Source organism: Monodelphis domestica, chromosome 4 (assembly GCF_027887165.1).
Source record: "Monodelphis domestica isolate mMonDom1 chromosome 4, mMonDom1.pri, whole genome shotgun sequence".
Taxonomy (NCBI): Eukaryota; Metazoa; Chordata; class Mammalia; order Didelphimorphia; family Didelphidae; genus Monodelphis; species Monodelphis domestica.
The window spans coordinates 69,497,432-69,525,361 of NC_077230.1; the positions used below are offsets into that span (position 1 = coordinate 69,497,432).

The following is a 27,930-nucleotide window of genomic DNA, read 5'->3' on the forward strand; positions in this document are numbered from 1 at the left end:
GCCTGTAAATGCAGGAAAGAGTTAAATTATAAGAAAGTAAAATGTTAAACTGGATCTGACCAGGAAACCAATAAAGGACACATCACCCCCCCAAAGGGGTTGTTCATTCAATCAACATTGAGTGCTCCCAGGCTTCTTGGTCATGCTTTGTATTATGGGGAGGGGCATTTAAAAATGCAATGACATCATGGGAAACATCAGCAACCACAGACATGCCTACATGTTGCACACAGTGCTGGGGGGATAGGAGGTCAGAGAAAAATAAAAGCCTTTTCTGTCCTAAGGGATTTAAAAGTTGATGCCCACTTCTGTGCACAAAATGAACAGATGGATGCAGTCAGACAAACAACCAGAGGGCCAAAAGGGACCTGGGAGAATTCTCAGTAAGTTCATCCTCTTTATTTTACGGCAGAGAGCACTATGGCCCAAGAGTGAAGCCACTGGGCCCAAGGAGATATAGGCTATGCAGACTGAAGAATAAATCTACACATCTAAGGGAGATAGTAAGTGATGAGGAGGGAACAGGAAACCTGAGAAGGGGTCAAGATGATTTCCCTGGAAATGGTCTTGGCTAGGGGGAGTCACCAGTGAGGAGAATGGCTACCCCCACCTTCACTTCTTTGAAGAGGTGAGAGGCTATGGGTGCTGGAGCACACTGCATATAATGTCATACTTATGAGAGAGGTTGGTTTGCTTTGCTGAACAATTTTGTTTTCATATTTGCTATTAAGTTGGCTTTTTTTCTGGAGAAGAGATGGTGATTTGATGGAAATCTAGGTTATGTAAAAACGAGATATCAATAAAAATATATTTTTTATTTATAAAAGATCACATTGCCAATCTATTAATCTTACCAGCCTATTACTATTCTCTATTGTTGGGAGAACAATTTGACTAAAATGACAAATATTGATTGTGAAGATATTAAAAATTAACAGAATGCCTAAAATGAGGTGTTATTTGTACGTGCGTGTGCGTGTGCGCGTGTGTGTGTGTGTGTAATATGGATATAAAGCTGTACAAGGTAGGAAAGGGCCAAGTCATGAAATATAAACAGTGGAAGTTTTCTTACTACAACAAGATGTAGGAGAATATAAAATATATTATTAAAGTAATTCAGGAACTTGCCTTAAATGAGAAATTCATTTCATTCCAGGTAAATGAGCTCTACTCCTAAAACCTCACGAAAATGCATGTTCTTTACAATATTTTTCTCAAGCTTTTCCTTACAAAAAACCTTGTGCTAAGGACAGAAATTGGTGAAGTAGGGATGCATTTGCCCATTTTCTTGGCAATGTGAGATGTTTTCATTTGATCCTTGATTAGATAAGTCTAAGTGGTAAAGGTGCAACAATTTTATTGAGGAAAATGGTTTCTATTTGATGTCAAAATTCTTTGCTGCCTAGTTGCAGAACAGACTCAATCTAATGGAGAAGAGGATTCTCCTAAGCCCTTCCCCCTTCCTTACTTCACTGTTGTGATCTGGGGCACCTTCATTCTCATACACCCTCAGGCTGACAACTAGAAGTCATTTACTCCATCTGGTTCCCTTTCCCCCCATAGCCAATCTACTCTAGTGTGTGCCCCCATTTCTCTCCAAATAGCCACCACCCTCGTATAGAGTCAGCTCCCCTCCAGTCTGGCTTGCTGTGTTCTCCATACCCATCTCTCCCCATTCTAATCTATTCTTCATTCATCGAAGTGATTTTCCTAAAGCTACGGGTCTGACTATGTCATCCCCTTGACCTAATAAGCTCTGGTGGTTCTCTACCCATTTCCAGGATTAAATATAAAATCATCTGTTTGGCATTCAAAGCCTCTATAACCTGCCCCCATACCTTTCCAGACTTCTTATTTCTTATTCCTCTCTCTCTTTCACCCCTCACCTACTCGGTGATCCAGTGACACTGGCCTCTCTGGAGTTCCTTACACAAGACACTCCATCTCCAGCCTCCAAGGATTCTCTCCCGCTAGGCTCTCTGGCAGGCCTGGAATGAGCTCCCTTTCCTCTCTGCCTCCAGGCTTCTGTGGCTTCTTTTGAGTCTCAGATAAAACCCCACCTTCTACAGGAAGCCTTTCCCAACTCCTCTCCCTACTTAATTCTAATGCCTTCTCTCTGTGGATTACTTCCCATTTGTCTTATTTAGCTTGTTTGTACACCTTTGTTTGAATATTGTTTCTTCCATTAAACTGTGAGCTCCTGGAGGGCAGGAGCCCTCTTTTGCCTTTCTTGTATCCCAAGTGCTTAATGTAGGGCCTGATGTTAGCCAATGTTTACTGACTGATCTAACTTTCAAAACACATGTATGTATTGAGAAGACTAAAGCTTAGGATCAGTTAATTCACAAGCATTTATTATTATTATATGACATGGTATGTAATAATAATATTAACTATTGTATTATTAACTTTTAAATTTTAATTTTTATTACTTTAATTGTAAGCTATTATAAGAATATAAGAAGGTACAGTAAGAAAAGGGTTTTTTCAGTCTATGTTGGAAATAAGAGGGAGACTTTGTGCTTGGGGTGTATGGGCTGATTTATTAAGAGACTATGTGGGTGGCTTGTGGGTCTACCACACTGTTTCCAGGAATCCTGATAGAAAAGGCATAAGAATAGAGGCAGGCAATTAGGATTTTGTTCCTGTTTTTCAGTGGTGCCCAATTTTGTGACCCTTTCTGGGGTTTTCTTAGTGAAGATACTAGAGGGTTTCCTTCTCCTCATTTTACAGATGAGGAAACTGAGGTAAACAGGGTTAAGTTACTTGCCCAAAGACACCTAGTTACTAAGCATCTGAGGCTAGTTTTGAATTCAGGTCTTCTTGACTCCAGACCCAGTGCTGTATCCACTGAACCACCTAGTTGCCAGCAACCAAGATTCCAATTTTCAAGTAAAGAAAGAAGGGGATCTTTCAAAGGATTGCTCATTAAGATCGATTAAAAGGACAATGTGTGAGTGGAGGTCGGTATCCAGACAGCATGGATGCTTTAAGGCTATCTCATGGCAAACTAACCTCATTTTCTTCTTGGACAGAGACACTACAGGGCCATGAAGATTAGGAAAATGTCATGGAAAAAATACTTGGTTTGGTGTGAGAGGAGCTTGGTGTAAACCCAGCTCTGCCATTAACTAACTTGTATGATATTGGGCAAATTAATTAGCCTCTCTGTGCCTTGGTTTCTGAATCTGTTAAATGAAGGGGTTGGACTAAATGTCCCCTAAAGTCCCCTCCAGCTCTAATGTCTTAATCCTATGGTGTAATGTGTCCCGAATTTCAATGTGTTCGTTTGATAAAGTCCTGAAGTACTTGTGGACAAGAGGGAAGGGATGTGAGCTAAAGGATTTAAGGTTAAGTGAGTTTGAAACTGATTATCAGCTACCTGAGCCCAAAGGACTAATTAATAATTATAAAAATTAGCATTTACATTGCTCTTTGAGATTTGTAAAGTGCTTTACAAATATCATCTTATTTTATTCTCCTAACAAGAAGGTAGGGGCTATTATTACCCTCCCTCCCACCCATACTTTTTTTTTAATGGATGAGGAAACTGAGACAGAACCAGGTTAAGTGAATTGCCCAAGATCACAGAACTAGTCAGGTATATAATGCAGTATTTGAACTCAGGTTTTCCCAATTAATGATCCCTTATTCTACCTACTGAGTGATCTAGCTGTCTCATAATAGACCAAGAAATAACAAATCATAGTTAAACAAACAAATAAACAATAACAACAACAAAACCCCATTGGATTTGAAGTTAGAAGAACAGATTCTAAAACATCATACACTGTATGACCAGGGCAAAGCCATTTAATCTTTAGGGACTTTATTTGTTAAATGGGGATTCCCTATTTGCACTCTAATTTCCCAGGGTTATTGTGAAGAATATAGTTTGTAAATTGCAAAGAACAAGATAAAAGAGAGCTAATTTGGAATGTGTCTTATGACGTAGCATAGGGCTCTGTCTGGAGCCTGTTATTATTTAATATAGCAGATAAGGAAATTCAGAATAGTTAGGATATAGTAGAAGAAATGGAACAGTCATGGCTAAAAGTCAACACATAAAAATTAAAAAGGTAGGCTGTCATATTTGTAACTGAAACTGGACTAAATGTTTTCCTTGCAAAACATCAAGATGGCAGGATCTATGGGAGGAACACTGAAGTACATCTATGACAGTAAGGAGCCTCTATTCTCTTTTGAATGCCCTTGACCATGAGTATGTGGCTGGTTAATCATTCTCTAGGGTGTTCCTTCTCTACCTGGGTTCCATAAACTTTAAAAATATATATTTTATGAATATGTCAGTATATTTGGTTTTCTTTATAATTTGATGTATTTTATATATTGAAAAGGAAATTGTATTCATTTGTAATTCTATGTATTTTTCTTATTTATTCATTTTTATCTTATTCATTTATATATCAAAACTGAAATTTTATTCATTTGTAATTTTATTATTGTTGTTCAGTTGTTTCAGTCATGTCCAACTCTTAGTGACCCCTTTAGGGATTTTCTTGGCAAAGACATAGGAGTGGTTTGCCCTTTCCTTTTCCAACTTTTTGCAGGTGAGGAACTGAGGTCAACAGGGTGAAGTGACCTACACGGCTAGTAAGTGTCTGAGGCCAAATGTAAACTCAGGTCTTTCTGACTCTAGGACTTGGACTCTATCTACTGTTCTACTTACCTGCTGAAAAAAACTCTTTGTGACCCTCATTTGGTGAGTTAGGTGGTACAGGGAATAGAGTTCTGGGCATGAAGTCAGAAAGACTCACCTTCCTGAATTCAAGTCCTGCCTTAAACATTGAATAGCAGTGTGACCCTGGACATATCACATTATCCTATTTGCTTTAGATTCCTCATCTGTAAATGAGCTAGAGAAGGAAATGGCAAACCACTATGATATCTTTGCCAAAAAATCTCCAAATGGAGGCATGAAGACTTATAGATTGGTTTATATCTGAGAAAACCAAAGAAAAACCTGTCTTTGATTTGGACTCAGAGTCCTAGTTAAGACTCAGAGTCCTAACTGAATTCTTGTTGAGACTCAATCAGCTAGCCTTTGCTATTTTATAATTTGAAGGCAAATTTAAGATATATAAGGATAATAGCAGTAGTTTTTATTTAGATAGTATAAATTTGGGTTAGTCAGATCAGGGAGTATTAGTGTAGCCTGTGAAACACAAGAGAAGTGGTTCCTTTTGGAACCAGGGAGTTTATTTGAGTGGATTTAGAATCCCTTAGAATTAGAAATCCTTTATTTTTCCTTATATATCTCAATAAACATTTTATGTTTATAATAAGAGTCTCTTTAGCATCTTTGCACCTGGCCCTGAAGGGAAGTTCATATTTGAACTTTATCACTGAGAATACTTTTGATTGCCTCTATCAAAAGCATCCAAACAGTCTGAACCTGATTGGCGAGTTAAACAGTTTTTAAAAGTTTTGAACTTATATTGAACAATTTTTCCATCTAAATATTTCATTTATAACTCGACAAAATTTATGTTTACAGGCTGCAGGAGTGTAGAGGACCTAGTTACAGTTTCAGGGCCAAGAGGATCACTAGTACTTGTACCTATAGGGGAAAAGAGGACCTTCTTGATAAAGAGCAGCACACAGATCAAGATAGCAGAGATCACAGTTCTCCCAGTATAAAATTACTTTGGAAGCACTGAAAACATTCAGACCCCAGAAATAACTTAAAATAATGGCACAAAAATGCCTAAAGAACAGTGCCTCCCTTATCCCCAGGTGAGCAGACCTCAAGTTCAAATTGAAAAAATAGGCTAGGAAAATGAGCAAACAACAACAAAAAAAAGAACCTGACCATTAAAAGCTGCTACAGTGGCAAAGAGATCCAAGACATAAAGTCACAAGAAGACAAGAATATTTGCTTTGGGATGTTCACTTAGAGTCTCCATCCCTAGCCATATCTCCTCCTTCAGAATTGTTCTTGATCATTGCATATGATTGATCACATGGTTTGATGGGTATATGATTGGATTTTTTTAATTTTAAAAGATTACTTTATTACAAATATGAATAATATGGAAAGTTTTTGTGCAATAATATATGTATTATTATTATTATATTATAATACAAGTGGAATTGCTTATCAGCACCAGGATGGGGGAAGGAAGAGGGGAGGGAGAGAACATAAAACATGTAACTCTGGAAAAATATTGTAAATTAATTAATTTTTTAAAGATAGAATTGGCTAAATGGAAAAATATAAAAGCTCACTGAAGAAAATAATTTCTTAAAAATTAGAATTGAGCAATTGGAAGCTGACAATTTCATGAAACTTCAAGAAACAATAAAATGAAATAAAAAATAAATAGAATAAAATGTGAAACATAATTTAAGAATTATTGGGCTATGTGAAAACCATGATAAAAAAAAAAAACAGGCCTCGACAGAATATTTCAAGACATTATTAAGGAAAATTACTCCCATATCTTTGATCCAGAGATAAAATAGAAATTGAAAGAATTCAATGATCACCTGCTAAAGGTGAAATGAAAACTACCAGGAAAATTGTAGCCAATTTCCAGAGCTCTGAGGAAAATTAATGGTGAATTTTATTATTTATTAGCAATATTTCTATTTGAAATCATTCATTTTTCCAAACTCCTAACCTCTGATGGTCAGGCAGACCAAGCTAGGGTAATTTATTCCCAGGTCCCAAGGAATATAACTGGGTTACGGCCTTTGTCTTTTGTTAGAGGCTGGGTAGAACCCTTTCTCCTTGTTTATCTATAAATAAGAAGATTCTCCCTAAGGCATTTGAAAATACAAGCCCTCTTTGCTCTTGCAAAACATATCACCTAGATTTGGAGTGACCAAAGTCTACAACAGGAGAAAAAACCAGGGAAAACATGATTGAGACCACTTGTATTTTTTGGGGGAAGACTGCTCCCTGATATTCCATTACTTAACATACCAGCAAAGGGCATGCTAGCCATCTTTCCTTAGCTAGTTGAAGCTGTAGAATGATAGTCTTTCCCTATGATGAAATAACTGGGGAGGAAAAGAGATCTCTAAGTCCATCTACTCTTTCAAAATATCCACCATTCAGGACTGCCATGCGATGTCTAAAGGACACATTGTCAGGCTAGTCAGAAAGAAGACACATCTCCCTATAAAAGAAAGTTTTAGGATTCACAGAACATCTTTTTAGCACCCAAGGCATGTGTGATTAGATTCATCCTTTGTTAAAAGATCACATGCCCTATTAATAAACAATGTTATTTTTTGGGAAATGACTCCATATTATTAATTGGTTAAAATCCCAGGTGCTACAGCTCCCAAGTGAAGGAGAAAATATTACAAAGATATTGTCAGAACAAAAGCTAGAAAGAAATCATTCAACTATTACATTATCCACAAATCTTGAATAATACAAGGTCTAGAAGCTTCCACATTAAAGGAGGAGAGGGTTTGGAACATAATATTCTAGAAGGCAAAGAAGCTAGGATTACAAAGTAGAATAACTTATCCAGCAAAACTGAGTGTAATACTTTGGGGGAAAATTGATATTTAATGAAACAAAGGACTTTCAAGCATTCCTGATGAAAAGCAAGACCTGAGTAGAAAATATGACTTTAAAAACAAGACTGAAGAGAAGTCTAAAAAGGCAAGAGCATGAATGAGAAATCATGAGATTCAATAAAGTTAAAGTACATACATTCCTATATGGGAAGATGATAGATGTAACTCCTAAGAACTTTAACATTATTAGAGCAATTAGAAGTCTACATAGATAGAGGGCATGGGTGTGTAAGTCATACTGGGATGATTTAAAGAAAATGCAGGGATGAAAAAGATAGATGTAATGGGAAAGGAAGGAAGGGAAAGGTAGAATGGAGAAAATTTTCTCACATAAGAAAAGCATGCAAGAAAGAGCTTTTATAGTTGAGGGGAAAATGAGTGGGTAGCAGGCAGTGAATTGCTTCAAAGAGAGAAGAAAACACACACATACACACACACACTCATTTGGGTATATAAATCTATCTCACTTAATAGTGAAATTGGCTGGGAAGGGGGGAAAACATATGGGGATGGAGATAAAAATGATTAAAGAGAGAGTGGAGTAAGTCAGTGGAGGTAGTCAGAAACAAAACAGATTTTTAAAGAAGGACGGGATAAAAAGATGGAGAGAAGAATAAACAGAAGAAAATGAGATAAAGGAAAATATACAGTTAATATTCATAGCTGTGAAAGTGAGTGGGATGAACTCACCCACAAAATAGATGAGGAGAGCAGAACAAATTAGATACCAGAATCCAGCAATATTTTGTATGCAACAGAATCACTTGGAAAAGAAAAACACACACAGAGTTAAAATAAAGAGCTAGAGCAGAATCTATCATGTTTCATCTGAAGTTAAAAAAGGCAAGAGTAGCAATCACCATTTCAGAAAGGCAAAAACAAAACAAATCTAATTTAGAAAGATAATCAGGGAATCTACATTTTGCTAAAAGGTACCATAGATAATGAAATACCAAAAATTTTATAGCAGGTTTCTCTGAGAGGACTCATTTCTCAAACATATAGGAAATGGAGACAAATTTATAAAAACAAGAGCCATTCCCCGGTTGATAAATGGTCAAAGGATATAAATTTTTTCTTCCGAAGAAGAAATCAAAAGTATTTTTAGTCATATGAACAGTTGCTATAAATCACTATTAATTAAAGGCAAATTAAAACAACTCTGAGGTACCACCAAATACCTATCAGAAATAATAAATACTGGAATATATGAAGGAAAATAGGTACATTAAAGAACTATTGATAGAGTAGTAAACTGGTCCAGTCATTCTGAGAACAATCTCAACTGTGCCCAATAGGCAATAAAACTGTACATACCCTTTGATCCAGTCATACCCCTACTAGATCTATTCCTCAAAGAAGTCAAATAAAAAGTGCAAGGACCTATATGTAAAAATATTTATAACATTTTTTTTGGTGGCAAATAACTTGAAATTGAGGTGATGCTCATTAATTGGGGAATGTATGAATAAGTTGTAGCATATGATTGTGATGGAATACTATTTACTGGACTATGAGAAATGGTGAAGGGGTGGCTTGAAGGAAACATAGCAAGACCAATATGAATTGACACAAAGTGAAGTGAGAAGTCATTGTGCACAGTAAACAGCAATGTTGTAATGATGATCAATTGTGAAAGACTTGGCTACTCTGATCAGTACACTGATCCAAGCCAATTCCAAAGGACTTGTGATGAAAAAAATGCTACCCACCTCTAGAGAGAGAACTGATGAATTCTGTCGCAAGGGAAATTACAGGATGCAAAGAGTCTGAGTAACAAGGCCTCAAGACTCAGAATTTTCCCAGGGCTGTCCGAGTTCCAAGGAACAGTTTTGCCAGCTGACACACTGGACCTGAAGGTGAAGCCTGGAAGGTGAAGATCTGATCTCTTCTGAACTCCCCTGGACAACTAGCAAGCAGCCTCTTTTAATTCCACCATACAAGGTTGAGAGGACATATCCATACACTCTGGTGGACAGAGTGAAACTTGGAGAAACCCTCTTTTCCCTGGGACAATTGAGGACTCAGCTGGATTCCTGTACCTGAACCACCAAGAACTCTCTGTGTGTCAGAAATCTGGTTTCTTGTTGGACTTACCCTTAGGAAATTTAGGTATTCAGATTAGAGTATTTAGATAGTGGGTTTAATGCCTGGGTTAATTGTCAGATGGTAACCTATTCCTCTCATTCCCAAAATCTTATCCTTATCTGTTAATAAATCCTATGTTTATACGTTTATCCCGCTGTATTGCTTCCCCCCCCCATCCAAATTATATTTACTTTTAACAGTTATAAGTGAAAACCTAAGTATAATTTTCCCACTTGCCCTTTTTTCCTTTGTTTTGCAATATGGAAAATACAGAAATGTTTTGTATAATTTCACATGAATAGTTGATTTCACGTTGTCTGCCTTCTCATTTGGTGCAGAGAGATGGGAAGGAGGGATTTAAAATTCAAAATTTAAACATTAGAATATTAAAAATAAGTAAATAATATTTTAAAAAATTAACCAAATCTATACCGAAACAAACAAACATACAAACAAAAAAACCCTCTACAATCACTCAAAGGATAAAACTAACTCCCACTTTATTTTCTAACCAATAAGCTATTTCTTGGTAAAACTGATCAGGTGCCATGACCTGACAGGGCAAGATCCAGTTCTATGTAATGAGTCCACATGATATTAAGTGGTACAAAGGAATATTCTGACTAATGACAGAATTCAATGGAAAGAAAATCAAAGATTAGAAAGCCTTAGAAGTTTTCAATGTGAAGAATGAGAATGGGTGCCAGTAAGATCAAGCAGTAGAGCAGTACAGATATGCTTTACCTTAATTGAGCCATCAGTTTTTCTACTGTCTTCTTGACACAGGTGCTTTGAGGAGGCTTTATCAAAGGAAAAGCAACATCACTCTCCTTCATAAAAACATTTTCTTTCTTGTCAGTGCATGGACTTCTATCACCTGTTGATAGACTGAACATAAACAAAGCATGACTTATTATTTCAAATTAAGAGTTAATTCAGGTACAAATATGAGATTTCTTCGGTGAAATGCTAGCTAAAAAAATTAGCATGGGATGATGCTGGAATGGTGATTTCACGAGTATAGGGAATTCCCATGTACCAGTACCAGCTGCTCCACATCTTCTCTGGAAGTGGCCCAACCGTATTGAGAAGTTAAGTGATTGTCTAAGTTCATACAGGCAGTATGTGTTAGAGAGCAAAACTCAACCCACATCTTCCTAGCTTAGAGCTCAACTATTGCTTCATGACCTCTCAAAAATCATTAGGAAAACAAAAATTTTTTTAATGCAATAATGAAAATTTATTTTGGGGTAGTTATGCTAATTTTTAGGTCACTGGCAAATCTTGTTTTCAATATTTTCCTGACACATTTAAGAAGAATGTGATAATTTCCTTTAACAGTATATAATTCCCCAGTTTGGACATGTTAAGTCTGCTCAGCTTAGAAGACATCAGTTTGGGAACAGAGAACAGCTCTATTTTCTAGCTCATGTTGAGTCTGGTATTCACAAGCTTGGTAATTTTGTTGTAAAATTCTCCAATATTTCAGGGGATAACTGATGGGGATATTTCATCCCAACAATGCTTCTCTGGTACAATTCTCATCTATATCTCACCATAAGTTTGCCAGTGGAGATATCCCATTCACTGTACCCTCTTTGTCTTCCCCAGACAGCATGGGGATACCAATGGCGGATGCCAACCAGTCACGGAGCATTTTTTACACTCATCATGTGACCAGTCCATCTTTATTTTTTCTGGTGATATTTCTTAGATGGCATTCTTCACATAGCCCCTCCTGTGTCATGCCTTCTCTCTACTGTGTGGCAGTCTCCTCACACTCACTATGTGCCTCTCCTTTGGGGAATCTTCATCTTTAGCTCATCAAAATATCCTGATTGATATGTATATGATGTATAGCCATACACTGTTGGAGCAAAAATAATCTTATGTTAAATAATATGGGCTTTAGTTTCAGAAAGAAGTTTGGAGTCATTAATATCACCATGCTGTGTATCAGTGATAATCCACTGAACTTTCTTCCTCCTGTTCCTGGATTTAAATTCATCCTCCCCCATTTTTGAGCTGTATGACCCTGACAAGGCACTTAACTTATTTGCTTCAGTTTCCTCAACTGTAACATGGAGATAACAATAACATGTACTTTGCAGGGCTGTTGTGAGGATCAAATGAAATAATATTTACAAAGCACATAGCACAGTGCCTGGCACATATCTGTGTAAACCTTAAAATTCCTTAGACTTATAAATGTTGGAAATTTCACCATTGGGAAATTTTATACTTGGAAAATTTCTTACTGATAGTCTATTGGAATGTGAACCCCATTGGCATGGGAGGTTCCTCCTCCTCCCTTCTTAAGATTACTTTAGGACAGAAACCTTTTGCTGAACAATGGAAAGGACTTTGACCTATGCTTAAGCATAGAACAGGAATTTCTTTGAGTCATGATTGATTTTAGAATTGATACAATGGAGATACTTGGAATCAATCTCCACCCTACTCAGTCCTAACAGGATTGAGGAAGGGCTGCAGCATAGATCAAAATTTAATTATTCCAATCTCTACCCTACTCAGGTTAACAGGATTTAGGAAGGGCTGTAGCAAAGGATCAAAGATTTAATTATTTGAAAATATGACCTTCAACAGACATGTGCAAAGCCAGAGACCTCTGGGTGGTCCTGGGTTAAGCTAGAGCCTCCATTGGCACAGGGAAATTGATGGACAGTGATTGGTAGATGTGAGAACTGAGGGGAGGGAACTTGGATGGTTTCCTTAAAGAGAGAGGGGTCTGAAGACTCAGGGTGGTGGTTGAGGAGTTTGTCTGAGTGGTTGGAGTGTGCTCTGAGAAGCTTGCTCTGAAGGAAGCTGAAGGTGGGGGCCTCTGAGACTGTTTCTCCATTTTGGTCACGTGAGTAATAGGGACTGATCTCTTTTCTTTGCCCCAGCTATCTAAGGGCTTGGGCCTTTTGGCCCAGCCTAAACAGAAGGGGTATTTAAGCCCTATTCCCTTCTCTCCCCTTTCTCTCTCCCTCTCTCTCTATCTCTAATTCCTTTCTTCCTCCTGTTTGTAATTAAACTCCATAAAAGGTTGACTGCTGACTTGAGTTTTCATTTAGGAATTACATAGCTGAATTCCTTGGCGACCTTAAATTAATATATATCAGTCTTTTAAAGTGATTTCCTTGTCACATCTGGTCCTAAATATATGATTATTCCTTTCTCCTTCCCTTCCTCTTCAATTTTGGGCTCCCTGCCCATTTGCTGTGCCTTGATAGAGAGATAGAGAGTATTGTAGAGAAGTAGATAAAAAACCATCCTCAGAATCAGGAAGGCTTGGGTTCAAGACCCCTCTCTATGACATACTGACTGTGTGACCTTGGATAAGTCCCTGATTTTTCAGTGCTTGAGACAACTCTCCAAGACCATAAATTGTAAGGAAGTTGCCAACCTGCATAGACAGAAGTTCCACATCTGGTAGGTGAGTTACTATATCAATGAAATAATAGGTCTAAGCCCTACCAATACACAAATACACAAGCACTGATGGACAAGTACCATAAGTTGTCCATCCAGGTGCAAACCAGTCTGTACGCTACCCTTTTTAGTTGTTGTTTTTTTCACATGTATATATTACAATTAAACTCTTCTGAATGACTCTGAACTCTTATTTAGACATTAGTATAATGTTCTGGGGCTTGTTGAAATCTGTACAAAGAGATCTGCTGATATGTAAATAAGTTTATTAGTAATAAGCAAGCTGTTGCAGACACAAAATCAAGTGTGGGGTTGTGCTTATAGAAGAGCTTGGGCATATCGAGAACACATATAGAAGAGAAACAATAAACACATTTGAACACCTAATATAAATTATTTTTAGATTGTTGCAGGATTGCCTAGAACCCTTCAAGGTGCCATTAGCTAAAAATGATGCCACTTGTTATTGTAAAAAGTGAGAGGCCAATTTTTCTGCTTGGATACATCCACAGATTATGTAAGCCAGGGGTCAGCAAACTCCAGGTCCTCTAGCCAAATCCAGCCACCTGTTTTTAATATGGCTTGAGGGCTACCAATATATATTTGTTTATTTTCAAATAAAGTTTTATTGCATTTAAAAATGTAAAAGCTTTTCTTTAGCTCATGGTCAATAGAAAAACAGGTGGTTAGATTTGGCCCTCAAGCAGTAGTTTGCCACCCCTCATCTAAGCAATCAACAAGCATGTACTGTTTTCTAGGCTCTGTTCCTTATTGTGGTTACATCTTCCTTCTATACAGACAGCAACTCAATTTCCTCTTTTCAGCCTGAGCAACTCTTGCCCATGACCTCCAATATTCTCTTCAGAGAAGAGCCTCCTAACATGTTGGAGATCTGCCTCTGAATATCTTGATTAAAATATAGGTGACAATAGAACATGTGGCTTGTTCACTGGCTATCCCTTGCTCTGATTAAACACAGGGTCACTGAATCATGGATTTAGAGCTGGAAGGGGGCTCAGCACTGACATTTTTCAGATAGGGAAATTGAAGAATTTTGGTTCAGTCATTTCAATCTATTTCTTCATGACATACGTGGGGATTTTCTTGGCAAGGATACTTATGTGGTTCACTATTTCCCCTTCCAGATCACAGTTCACAGATCAGGAATGGAGGCAAACAAGGTGAAGTGACTTGCCCAGTGTCATACAGTTAATGTCTGAGGCTAAATTTGAAGTCAGGAAGATGAACCTTCCTAATTCCAAGTCCAGTGTTCTATCTTCTACACCATTTAGCTGTCCTGATGAAGCACGGAAAAAAATGTAATGCCCAAAGTCACTCGGCAGTCCAAAAAATACAAGAAAAATTTCAATTTTGCTACTAGTTGGCAAAGGATATTTAATTAGGTAATTTAGCCTGGAACTCTCCGTAAACAATGAGATCTATATATACAAGTCAAGAAGTGGTCTTCTTATAGTATCATGAGCTTATCAACAGCAAACACTCCCATCACACTGATGTCCATGAGAGCAATTATATAATGCAGTTTACTCTTTCAGGTTCTTGGAATCGGAGACTTAATATCAAATGAAAAGTTCTATTGTCAACATAACTCTTTGGCATTAATTACCCTGTCTAAATTCAGTTGCAGTTTTGTAGATTAAGAACACTATATATTCTAATGCTTAATTGTCTGTTAAGAACACTGAACACTGTGTCTGAATGCTCATTAATTACACTCCTTTATGTCAGAAACTTTACTTAGAAAGATGTTTTGCTTTTTAGTGATGCTTGTAATGTCTAGGCAACTTATGAAAATGCCTTGCATAAAATTACACTGTGGGTTGGGAAGGTCGTTTCGCTATCAGCTTCTGTGTTTCCTTGGCCATATTTTCTCACATGGGGATTGCATTTCGGGCTCAGGGATGAATTATTTTTACAAAGTCCCATTAAATCTTGAAAGTATCATTTTAGATAAGCAATTTCTCAAAAATTAAGCAAACAAACCTAAACCCCACAGCTACCATGCTTATTATGGAAGTCATTTTTTTTGGAGAGCTTTTGAAAAAATAATGGTTAAACATTTTATAAACAACTCCAGGTTCCCCAGCAGCTTTGCCCATAATAAAGCTTACCCAAAGATTGCCTTTTGAAAAAGCATCAGAAAAACATCTGTAACAAAAGCTCTTTTCTACCAATGGTATAACCAAGTATTCAAGTACAAAGTACATAAACACAATTATGTTTATTTCATGTATTACCAGCATGCAATTCTCCATTATGCAGGTGCAGTCAAATAAAAGCTTTTGTATGTTGCTACTTTTTCTTTTTTAGATGGAGACCATGACTAGACCTGTGATTTCACTAGTAGAGAAACTCTCATCATCAATCAGTCAATAAAAATGTAATGGGGTTACAAAAAGAAGTAAAAGACAGTCCCTGCCCTCAAGGAGCTCACAAGCATGCAAACAACTATGTAGAAAAAAAAGCTACATCTAGACTAAATTGGAGAGAGTTAACCAAAGGAAGGCACTAGAATTAATGGGAATTGGGAATGTCTTTCTGCAGAATGTGGGATTTTAGCTGGGACTTGAAGGAAGCCAGAAGGCACCGGTGAGTAGAGAGAACATTCTGGGCACGAGGACAACCAGAGAAAGTCCCAAGGATCTGGAGACACAGGGTCTTGTGTGAGGAATAATAAGGAGGTCAGAGTCACTGGTGGAAGAGTTTAAGATGAAAGAAAACTAGAGAAGTAAAGGTGGGGAAGGTTATGAAAGGTAGTTCCTACTCTGTAATTTAAAGTTTTGAAAAAGGACTCAGAATAATAGGTCTTGATCAATGATACATGTAAAACCTAGTGGACTTGCTCATTGGTTACAGGAGGGGGAAGGGAGGAGGAAAAGGAAAGAACATGAATCCTGGAACCATGGAAAATATTCTAAATTAATTAATTAAAAATAAAATAAAATACTAGCAAAAAAGAGTACTTAGAATAGTAAGAGGTTAAATTTCTTGCGCAGGATCATACAACCAGTAAATATTAGAGGAAGGGCTGGAAACTCAAGTCTTCTTCTCTCCTGTCCTGGTTTTCTCATCCCTTACCATGCTGCCTCTCTTAAAAACTTTGTCTTGTCTTCCTATTTGTAATGGGGTTTCTATTTCTTGCCTTCTCAATGGGGAGAGGGCTAGGAGGGAGGAGGGAAAGAGTTTGACAGGACCACAAACTATGTGCTAGCTATTGTGTGTGTCAAGGAAGTTCGGGACCTTCCCCCTCCTGAGTAACTTGACTTTTCCACCAAACATTCCTGACATAACACAGTTGCGCCAGGTTTTGAGTCTGTAAACATTCTGTACACGAATAAAAGGTGAGAGGGAGGTCTTTACTGGGCTTCTTGCTTAGAAGGGACTCGGGAGCAGAGCAGGAGGTAAAGGGGGAAGGAGGAAGAGACTTGCAGGCTAGGCACCACGTGGTCAGGTTATTTAGAGGAATAATTGTCTACCCTTTCTAATAAACTTTATAAAATATATATCTGGGTAGAAATATTATTTCAATTCTTACATGTGCTAAGTGTGGGGTATATACAAAAGGAGGCAAAAACTCCGTTCCTGACCTCAAGAAGCTCACATTCTAATGGGGGAGGGGAAACATGTGTGTAAGTATACTTATAATTTTTACATACATATGTATGTATGTCTATATATGTCTACTATATGTCATATATGTCTACTCTATATAAATTCTTAACCTGTGAACTTTTAAAAAAAATTGATAATTGTATTGTTGTCCTGTCATTTTTCAATCATGTCCAGTTGAATGACTCTAAGTAATAAAATTTTCTTGGTAAGGATACTGGTACTTGGTAAGGATACATTCCCTCTCCAGGCTCATTTTACAGACAAGGAAACTGAAGCACTGGTAAGTGTCTGAGGCCAAATTTGAACTCAGTAAGATGTGTCTTTATGACTCTAGGCCCAGCACTCTATCCACTGTGCCAACCTCAGGGCCCCTAATAGTGCTTAATGAATGGTCACTGATTGGTTTTGGAGGTAGAGTCAAGATGATGGCATAGAAGCAACAAAAGTTCAGACCTCTGAAAAACCTTCCTCACTGATTAAAAACCAAATGCTCCTAGGGGACTGAAAACCAAATCTAACAGGACAGAACAAAGGAACCCTCCTGCTGGATTCGACTTAAAAGGTACAACCCCCAAAAACCTGAATTCAAGAACACTCAGGCTTAAGGGGAAGGAAGAAGGAAGGTACCAGGACCCCTCTCCCACCTACAGTACTGAGCCTTCAGCAGTGGCTGGAATCTTTGGTCGGGCAAGGGCCTTAGTCTGGAGGGAGTATCTTGTGGACAAAGCTGTGCCAGGCTCAGGGCCCTGATGACAGGCTGTGGGGAGGCAGCTGGAGGAAAACCTCAAAGAAGGCAGCCCAATTGCAACTGAAACACTCCATATTGCCCCCCTCCAGAGGTTTTGGCCTCAGGGCACATTAAGCTCTGCAAGTTCAACTCAGCTGGGCTTAATCTTATCAAGCCTTCAGAGGGCAGGGGGAGGGGGACACTAATACACAGAAGGGAAAAGAGGTTGGAGATAGGAAATACTCACTTCTTATGTGCTTTGAAATTGACTCAAAAAGGGAAGAACAATCAAATACATTGGGGCAGAGAATTGATTTGTGCCCTACAGGGAAGTAGAAGGGTAACAAATGGACTGGTGGGGAGGGAAGCAATACAAGGGAGGGAGAGGGTGGGGGAGTAGTTTAAAAAAGACTGCAAAGAAAATAAGAGGGGAATAAGAAGGGAGGGGGTAGAAAGGAAAGTAAAATAAGGGTGGGAACTGGGGGGACTGATTAAAAACAAAACAGTGGTGTAGAAGGAAATAGTGAAAGAAGAAAGGGCAGGACTAGGAGTGGAAATCAAAATGCTGGGAAATACACAACTGGTAATCATAACTCTGAATGTGAATGGAATGAACTTACCCACAAAACACAGGTGAATAGCAGAGTGGATTAGGAACCAAAACCCTACCATATGCTGTCTACAAGAAACACACATGAGGAATTTAGACACACATAGGGTGAAAGTAAGAGGATGGAGCTAAATCTATTGGGCATCAATGGGGAAAAGGAAGGCAGGAGTAGCAATCATGATATCTGACAAAGTCAAAGTAAAAATAGATCTAGTCAAAAGAGATAGGGAAGGTAATTACATCCTGATAAATGGCAGCATAGACAATGAGGAAATATCAGTACTCAACATGTATGCACCAAATGACAGCATCCAAATTTCTAAAGAAGAAACTAGTGGAACTCAAGGATGAAATAGACAGAAAAACTGTACTAGTGGGAGACCTGAACCTTCCTCTATCAGAACTAGATAAATCAAACTAAAAAATAAATAAGAAAGAGGTAAGAGAAGTGAATTAAATCTCAGAAAAATTAGAGTTAGTAGATATGTGGAGAAAAATAAATAGGGACAAAAAAGAATACACCTTCTTTTCAACAGCACATGGTACATTTACAAAAACTGACCATGTATTAGGGCATAAAAACATGGCAAACAAGTGCAAAAGAGCAGAAATAATAAATGCAACCTTCTCGGATCACAATGCAATGAAAATAATAATTAGTAAGAGCTCATGGAGGGGCAAATAAAAAATTAATTGGAAATAAATGGTCACTGATTAACTACTGGAAGCATCTGAAAGATCTTTGCAGACATGATTTCATTTCCTGAACATAAACATGACTAGCAGCCTAGAAACAATAGATAAATGGAGGGAGAATTGCTGAGATTGTTTATGTTAAAGAATGACATAGTCATTTAAGAGCATCCCCCTCATTTTATACTTGAGCAAACTTGGGACCAAAAAGGAGAAAAGCTTTAAATTTCACTTGGTGAAAATGAGACAGGGAGGGGCTAAATGCTTCTCAAAGGACCACAAGGTGACTCTGAGAGGAAGAAAAAAACTCCACTTCTGCAAGTCCCATGGTAGTTTTCCATCTAACTCCACTAAATTTTTCTCTCCTCTGCCAAATATAAGATCTTTTATTTCCTGGGTCTACATGCTCATTTTCTTCCAAGTCAAGACATTCTTTACCTTTTATAATCCTCCATGCATTTCCCCCTCCCTCCCAAAATAATACAAATCAGAGATCCAATTTGATGCTTTTTGTTAGTCACATGCCTTCTTCTAAAGATTGAAGATTTAAAAACTGAAGATTATATCTTTTTTTTTTCAAGTTTCATAAGTCTCAATTCAGGGAATGCTAGTTCTTAAAAAGCTGGCTACAATTACACAGATGAGATGTGATGTCAATGTAATAAGACTGATTCTGAAAGCCATGCTGGAAAATCAGTTTCATTCCTTTATAAGCATACCTCAGGCAGCTCCCATTTTGTATTCTGTGACAGCTTTACAATAATTTGGATTAGTTACTTCTTGTGAGAACCAAGTGTAATATGCCCTATTTCATTATAACTTGAGTAATAAAGAGCAGGAAAAAAGAGAACATTCTGGATTCCTCTCCCCTGATGGAAATATGAAATGAAAAAAGGATTTAGAACAGTTCTTAACTTTTTTCTGTGTTCTGGACTCCATCAGCAAGCTAGTGAAAGTTATGGACCCCTTCTCAGAATGATATTTTAAATGCATAAAATACAAATGATATTGAAATAAACACATAGTTTTTTTTTTCCTGTCCATATTCACAGATCTCTTGAAATCTATGGACCCAAAGTTGAGAACCCCTGAATTAGAAGAAAGTCAAGAAGAAAGCATGTTCTGTTAAATCAGAGCGCCTGGGTTCAAACCCCATTCTTGCTTCTCACTACTTCAGTGATCTTGGGTATATCACTCAAACTCCATTTGCCTCAGTTTCCTCATCTGTAAAATGAAGGGAAGTTGGCCTAAGCAATCTTTCCACATTAGATCAATGGGATTTTTCCTCATAGTGTTTTGTAAATTGGTCCCCACTCATCATTGTCTCTATTTGTTGCCATTATGCTGCTGATTTTGTACCTCAACACTGATAATTATATTGCAGCAGTATAATTAAAATTACTTTGAGTTTCTGAAATCACTTTTTCTCACCTTTCCAAGAGAAGTGGTGAAGAGTTCTGTTTTATTTCTCGAGTATTAGCACACAGATATGGTTTCCCTTCCGCAGAGTCTAAACCTGGTAAAAGGAAAGCAATCACATTTTGATGATGAGACAATAATCCTAAAGAAAAGACATGCCAATAAAAAAAATAACAAACTTATCCATGTATCATTTGTCTGTGTATTAAACCATCCATATGTAAAAGAGTACCAAGATATTCTCAGAGTAATTTAAAACCAGCTTTCTGAAAATGTTTATGATAATAATGTGGGAGGTGCTCATTGTAACTGGTTTTCCTATTGAAGTTCATTACTCCTCAGAAGTGAGCCAGATTCCTTGTTCCCAGGCTCCCATAAACCTCTCCTAGCCTCTTTCCCCATGGCAAAGATGGTAAGGACCTTTGCCACTCTGAACAGAAGACTTCAGAGGGGCACAGAATTGCTAAAAGTAAGTTAGGAAGGCCTTTAGAAAACTGAGGTTGAGTACTGGATTTGTAGACAAAAGATCTGAGTTCATAATCTTGGCTCAGTGATCATGAACAAAGTAGCTGATGGTCAGCTATACTTTTGAGTGCTTATTGGTATGGGATCAATTTGCTCTGATGTACATGTTTTTGCTTAATAAAGATGATCTTGATTTTAAGAAATCACATCTCTTGGTTATATCTCCTTCTAGGAAAGTGAGGCAGAGGTCTCCAGGAGTCTCAGCATTCAAGAATGTTTGTTCTTTGGGGGAAAGAGAGACCTAAGCGCCAAAGAGTTCATGCCTCAGTTTACATTAGGAATAATACTTTTCCTGTTCTTTATCGCAGAATGAAGTCAACTAAGCTCTATGCATTCAATTTTGCTACAGGCCACACCATTTCCTTTTTACCTTTGTTCTGCACAGGCTCCTCCTTTTCACGTTTCAGGGTCATGACAGCATCATTTTCATCTGCAAACTTAAAAATTAAAATATATATATATACACATATATAATAAATAATAAATTACATATACATGTATAAAAAGCTCTTTAGTCTTTATTTAAAGATAGCCCCCCCAAAAGAGCACATTGGACTGAAGAAATAGACCCAGAGCAGCAGTCTGAGCAACGTGACTTAAATACTAGTAGAATGCAAGCAGAAAAATTGAACTCACTCCAAGAATGTGATGTCAGTGCAGATTGTCACACAAATGAGATCTGGCTTGCGTATGTCCTGAGGATGAGTCTTATGATGATTATTTTATTTATTTCTGACTCTGATTTAAGCAAAAATTAAATATTTTCTGTGATATAGGCAGATGAGAAAAATCAGCATCACATTTTGTGGGATGTTACCAAAATCATAAAAACTAAATTAAACATCCAGTGAATCACAATACTACTCCCTTCCTCAATGAAGGGAAAACAAAGGATGAGTTGAATTTTTTTATTCGTTTGGAGGTTTTCTGCTTGTATTTTATTGCTCAGCATTGCTCATCATGGGTTCCTGCTTATACCCCATACTCCCAAGACTCTTAGGCTGTCCCTAAGATGTCAGTATGACACCAAAATATCTGGCTATCTCCCCAAATCTTCTCTAGTCCATGCCTCAGTCTCTCCAAAGGGAAGGGATTAATCCTCAAGAACTCACACCTCTAATAGGATTCTAAAATTTTGCTAGAATCCTAGTGTAGGTCTCTAGGGTGGCCTTAGAAATGGGGCATCCTCTACATGTCCTGAGCTAGATACAACATGAAGCAAATCCCTAAGAAAGTGGTCACAACTCTGAGTCAGCCTGGGTCCCAACTCACAGCTCTATAGGGTAATGGCATGTATCTCAGAAGGTCTCTGATGTGAAAAAACAAACAAACAAACAAACAAACAAAAAACTGAAACAACCAAACACATAGATAAGAATATGCCCTTAATTATAATGCTGGAGAGATAGGGATGATGGGAAAGAAAAAAGGCATTAAGTGACTATGAAGTGCCAGGCACTTTGCCATGTGCTTGACAGATATTGTCTCATTTGATCCTCCCAACAGCCTGGTGTTATGGGTAAACTGAAGCTGTTATTGATCAGCTAAAGCTGTTATAGATAAGCTAGCTGTTATATTAAACCTATTTTGTAGGGGGCTATCAATTGTGCAGGTGGTTGATAAACATCCTAAAGCAGTTGGATTCAACCCTTATTTATTAATCAGGAGAGGTGGGATAGTAACAGAAAGATAGATACTAGGAGTTGGGAATAGGATAGGAAATCTCTTAATCCTTATTCTAAAAATCTCTAAATAAACCCCCAAATCTAATTGCTCTCTTTGCAGCTTCTTCTTGCCTGCAAGCAGGCCTCCTTAAACTATCCTCACTAAACTAAAATTAAACTTCTATCTAACTATACCTATGCTAAATGATGAAACTTAAATTGATAAAGAACTCTTTAAATACATGAAAAACTGAAAGTTTCCTGAAGCCAACTGTCAGATATAACTGTCAGAATCTCGTTGCAGAGAGACACTGACACAGGCCCTTCTCCTAAGTCAGAAAGAGTGGACAGAGCCTCTCTGATAGCTCCTTCTGCCTTCAGGAGAAAAGCTCTCCAAAATCAGACTTTAACTCTGCTTCATAGGTATATCCCAAACGCTGAAAAGTAACTCTCAAATAACTAATAGATCTTCTTTGTCTAAGATTTGCAGTTGAAGAAACTGAGGCAGAGGTTAAGTGACTTGCTCAGGATCACTCAGCTAGGTAAATCTCAGAGGCTGGATTTAAGCTTGGGTCTTCCTGTCCTCTAGGTCCTATGCCATCTAGCTGCCACCTAGCTATGGTCTCCTTACCTCACAGTCGTTTTTATTAGCCAACTCGAGGCTAAGTGATAATGAGAACAAATCCTTCACCTCTTTGGGTTTTTACACTATAAAACTTGAGGTTTAGAACAGATGATGTCTATGGTCCCTTCAAGCACTAGGATCCTATGAATTCTGTTTCTGAAGGATAGAGACGGCAGGTGCTTTCCCTAAAGAATGGCCATGGCAGGGCTAGCTGGGCCATAAGCAAAATGGAGACACATGAAAGGACGGCTTTGGAACCCCTATTACTCTCTCCTCCCTTCTCTCAGGCTTGAGAAAAATAATAGTATAAAAGACATATTTGTGTTCCATTCTATTTATATACCTCATTATCACCAGGCAGCGTAGGTGGTGCCACAGTGCACAGAATGCCAGGCCTGGAGTCAGGAAGACTCATCTTCTTAAATTCAAATCTAGCCTCAGATACTTAATTTGTGACCTTGGGCAAGTCAGATAACACTGTTTGCCTCTGTTTCCTCATCAGTAAAATGTGCTGGATAAGGAAATGGCAAACTACTCCAATATCTCAGCCAAGAAAGCCTTAAAATGGGGTCATGAAGAGATAGATATAACTGAAACAACTCTAAAATAACAACATATCATAGTGTAGCAGCTCATAAAAACACCACTCTAAGGTTCAGAAGCGCTTAAAAACATCCTTAGAAATAGTTCCTACCTTGATTAAATCATGCATCTTTTGAAATATTGTGATGTAAATATATAAATAATTTATACGTACATTGTCTCCCTTTATAAGAATAGGAGCTCTTTGAAAGCAGGGGCTGCTTGTTTGTTTTGTTTTAATTTGTACTTCTTGTACTAAGAATTTAATAAAAAGTTTTTTCATTCATTCAAAGTGGTATATCAAAAAATGGAAGAAGGAAGGGAGGGAAGGAAGAATGAAGATGAAGATAAAGAGAGCTGGAGGACGTAAAGAGACAAATAAAACAAATCACAGACAAATAATGCAGAAGTAGCATATCCATCTTTAATCTGGGCAAACTACATTGCCCATTTGCATGAATACGTAGTTCTTTGAATTATGAGGATTTGAAGTAAGGGAACTAAGGGCAACTAAGGAACTTAAGAATAAGGGGAAAGCCTTTGAGCACACCCAATCAGAACATGGATAACTAGAGGGGAATTTGTCAATAGTCTCAAGGTAGTTATGCATCCTCTGTCTCTAGTGTACAAGTACTGAGGGAAGGAGGAAAGAGAATAAAAGTGAAGGGATCTTTCTATAGAATCACTGGACCTTAGAGTTCATCTCGTTCCAACTCATTTTACAAAGAAAAAAAATGGGTCTCAGAGAGTTTAAATACCTGGGGCAGCAGCTGAACCCAGCTCTTCTGGGCCCCATGTTTGGCGCTCTGTTCACTACACCACTGTCTTATTGAGATAAATAAGAAACATTGGTAGAGGTAGATGCAGAGTAAAGAGAAAACTCTTGCTCTGGTCTTAGATCTTGTAAATTCTCTGGGGCCTGGACAATACCCAATTCTACCTTGCTGCTAGGTAGTCCAACTTTTGGCCTTACCTACTCCTGCTTCTCACAAACTGGTCTTCTAATATCCTGTCTTCCTAGCAAACCTAATAAATTAGCTTGATATTCTCTTTACCCCCTGAAATAAGGAATGTGTATTTTTATGGTAGGGACTGGAGACAATGCTTTGGCAGGAAGTAGGTCAGCTGGATACAGTGGTGGCTGAGACTATGTCGTCAAGGAGAGATGTTTTCAAAACAACTGACATCTAGAAAATGGAAAGAGTTGTGGTTGGAATAACAGACTTTTGAACTGTTTCTGAACTGTCATTTACATGTTTTTCCTTTATACTATGAACTTTTAGCTAAAGATTTTTAACCCTATTTTTAAGCAGCATGGATTAAATCCAAGTACATTATATGAGACTATGAAGTTTTTAAGCCTTTAAAAGAATCATTTAATACTCTCAGTTATGAACCACTTTGTGATAATCCATGAGAATCCTAATCAGGATATTTTTCTATGGATATGGATATCAGGATATTTTTTCTACTCCCTAATGAAGAAATGGACTAGACATAAAGTATCTGAGATTAAAAAGAATGCCAGAACTCCCATCAGGGAGCCTTTGTACTATAACCACAGTCTTGTGGAATTGTTATTATTATTGCACATCAGGATCTAATTCTTGGTCCAGATTTCCATCTTCGGTATAGATGTTTCTATCAGAATCTGATACAATTCTTACAGAAAACTATGTTTTGCCTACTGAGTGTAGGAAGTTGTGTTCTTTTCTTTATGTTGAAAGAGCCATAGAAACCTTTGAAATATCTTGGATGAACAATCTGCAGCCTTTAGATATCTCCCTTCTAATAACATCTGACTTAATCCTTCGTTGCCCTCTGATAGGATCGAGTTATGACTCTGTGGGTCTGAATAGCTTTCAAAGTGCAAGCAGCATGATGGGATATAACATTTTCTGATGAGAGAAATGATTTTCTTTAGCCTTGCACTCAAGAATCAGTTATATTTCCCTCCCTGTGCAATTTTGTTTTGCTCTGTCTTTCCTGGGACTTCACTTACATTATCCAAAGGATAAAGCCTTGCATTCACTAAAGGAGATTGTTAAGTTTCAACAAGCAGTTTATGACTCCTTAATTAAAATTATGTTAACATTAAGCAGGGCTGGATTTGCCAGTTCTCCAAGGAAGTCAATGGATCAGTGGAATTCTGTATGCTTAATTTTGTAAGGTATACATTTAAGAGGATAAATAATTCATAAACAAACTGGAGACAAACAAAATAGAAAACCATAAGCATGAATAATTCCTAATTATTTTGACTGTTCTTAAGTAGATCTAAAACCTAGAGAACAGGATTCTATTCATAAGGATTTAGAGTCAAAATATCTAAATTCAAACCTCAACTTTGCAATTATTAGCTATGTAATAATAACCTTGAAAAAATAATTTAATTTCTCTGAACCTCAGTTTCTTCATCTGTAAAAATGAAAGAATTTCATTGTGATTCATTAATTACTCTAAGATCCTTTGGCTCTGAGTCTACAATCTTATAATTTATAAAGTATGGATCTGTCCTTTGGGAAAATAAGGCTTTTTGAGCAAATGAACATGAAAACAGTTTTTTTTTTTTCCATCCAATGAACCTCAGAGGTTACAAGTACTTTGGATGAGGAAGGGAAGAAGTCACTACTTCTTAAAATTATAAGAGTCAGAAGGAACTTTAGGAGCCAACTAGTGAAATCTCTACCTAATGACCTGCTATATGACTTCTAAAGGAAGCCCATCGCAATCCCTCTTAATGCCAATACCTACTCTCTGCTAATTATTTACCTTCCCTATATAGCTCACTTTGCTTATAGTTGTTTGCACATTGCTTTCTCCATTTGCTGGCAAGCTTTTTGAGGGCAGGAATTACCTTTTGAAGTTGTTGTTGTTTTTTATCCTATATAATTATCCTAAAATCCAAGGTCTGAAATCTTATGGAGAAATTTTAGGAAAAGAAACTTGCCAACACTCCAAATCAAGAAAGAGGATTTCTTGGAGAAGGTGCATAAGGAAGTCTGCAGAAACCACACACTGCATCAAAAGATCCAGAGTGAACTTTGGGATTTAATGGACTGAACTGAAGGGGATTGAAAATACTTATTGTGAATATAAACTCTTATGCCCCCTAATTGGCATTTTGTCAATGCGTCCATCAATCATTTTTTGTTTTCTTTCTCTTTTATTTTCCACTTATCTCCAAATTGTTGTAATTTCCCTTTTGTAAAATACAATATGTTATGCACCTCTAGCCAGAAGGATCTTTAGAGTTATAAGCTGGTTATGTGAAATAATTCATTGGGGAGACTAGGCATGTTAACCTAGGAGATTTCAACATGTTCATCTCCCAATAGAATCACAAGGGGGATTATGTAAAGGGGATTTCATCCCCTCCCACTCTTGGATTTTCAAACCTGTTCAGCTCATTTTGTGTGGCAACGTTGTGTGAATGAATGTGAACACATAGGCATACATGTGGGGACAGAGAATAAAGGGGTGTGGGCATGACCCGACTGGTCTCTATTCTCCTGGCTATCAGTGTGACAGGCTGGCTGATAGTCATGTAGGTAGAACAATCACGTGGTCAGACTTAGGTTAGAAAAGAGGCTTTAAACTTCTACCTATTTGCTTTCTTTATTTCAAGTGATTATTAATAAACTCTATGGAAAATAAGAACCTGGAGTTATTAATTTATTTGTAACAATCCTCAGCAACTAACACAATGTCTGGCACTGAGCAGACACTTAATAAACATTTACTGATTGATTACTCCTGCCACTTTACCAGCATCCTTCTTATCACAAGCCAGTGAGCTTTGCTAATGGGCAGCTCTTAGCTAGTAGCACAACAGATAGATAGACAGCCAAGCCTGGAGTAAGGAAGACTCCTCTGCATAAGTTCAAATCTGGTCTTTGATTTGGTCTTTGGTCTTACTAGCTGTGTGAATCTGGGCAAGTCACTTAACCCTGTTTGCCTCAGTTTCCTTTTCTGTAAAATGAGCTAGAGAAAGAAATGACAAACTGTTCTAGTATATTTGCCAAGATAGACCTAAATAGGGTCAGAAAGAGTGGGACATGACAAAACAACAATGGACTTTTTTTTCTTAGTCTTAATCCAGTTTATTTTCTCGGTGATATTTGATGCTAATGCTATGTAATGCTATTAATTATTCTTTCATTCCTAAAGTTCTATCTTATATCTTTTTTAACACTGTAGTTTACTGGTTTTCCTTCTGACACTTCTTGCCCTTCCCCCTTAATGGTTCTTCTTCCTCTTTTGTCCTGATAAGTGTCACCCCAAAGCCCTTTCCATTTCCCTCTTTGTGTCATGATCTTGACTTTGCCTTTCTCAATGAACATACTCAATACATACTGGGTGCTCTGTGCAG

The 27,930-nt window shown here is 37.6% G+C and overlaps 1 protein-coding gene across 2 annotated transcripts in view; it reads right to left on the minus strand.

Moving 5' to 3' along the window:
* The window catches only part of MORC1 (MORC family CW-type zinc finger 1), a 244,080-nt gene that overhangs the window by 15,838 nt on the left and 200,312 nt on the right, over positions 1 to 27,930 (minus strand). For both annotated transcript variants that reach the window (XM_056793454.1, XM_007493641.3), the window contains 3 exons: positions 21,058 to 21,124; positions 20,175 to 20,259; positions 10,390 to 10,533 (listed from right to left, as the gene is read on the minus strand). In XM_056793454.1, coding sequence (XP_056649432.1) covers positions 10,390 to 10,533; positions 20,175 to 20,259; positions 21,058 to 21,124 — 296 coding nt within the window. The remainder of the gene's footprint in view (positions 1 to 10,389; positions 10,534 to 20,174; positions 20,260 to 21,057; positions 21,125 to 27,930) is intronic.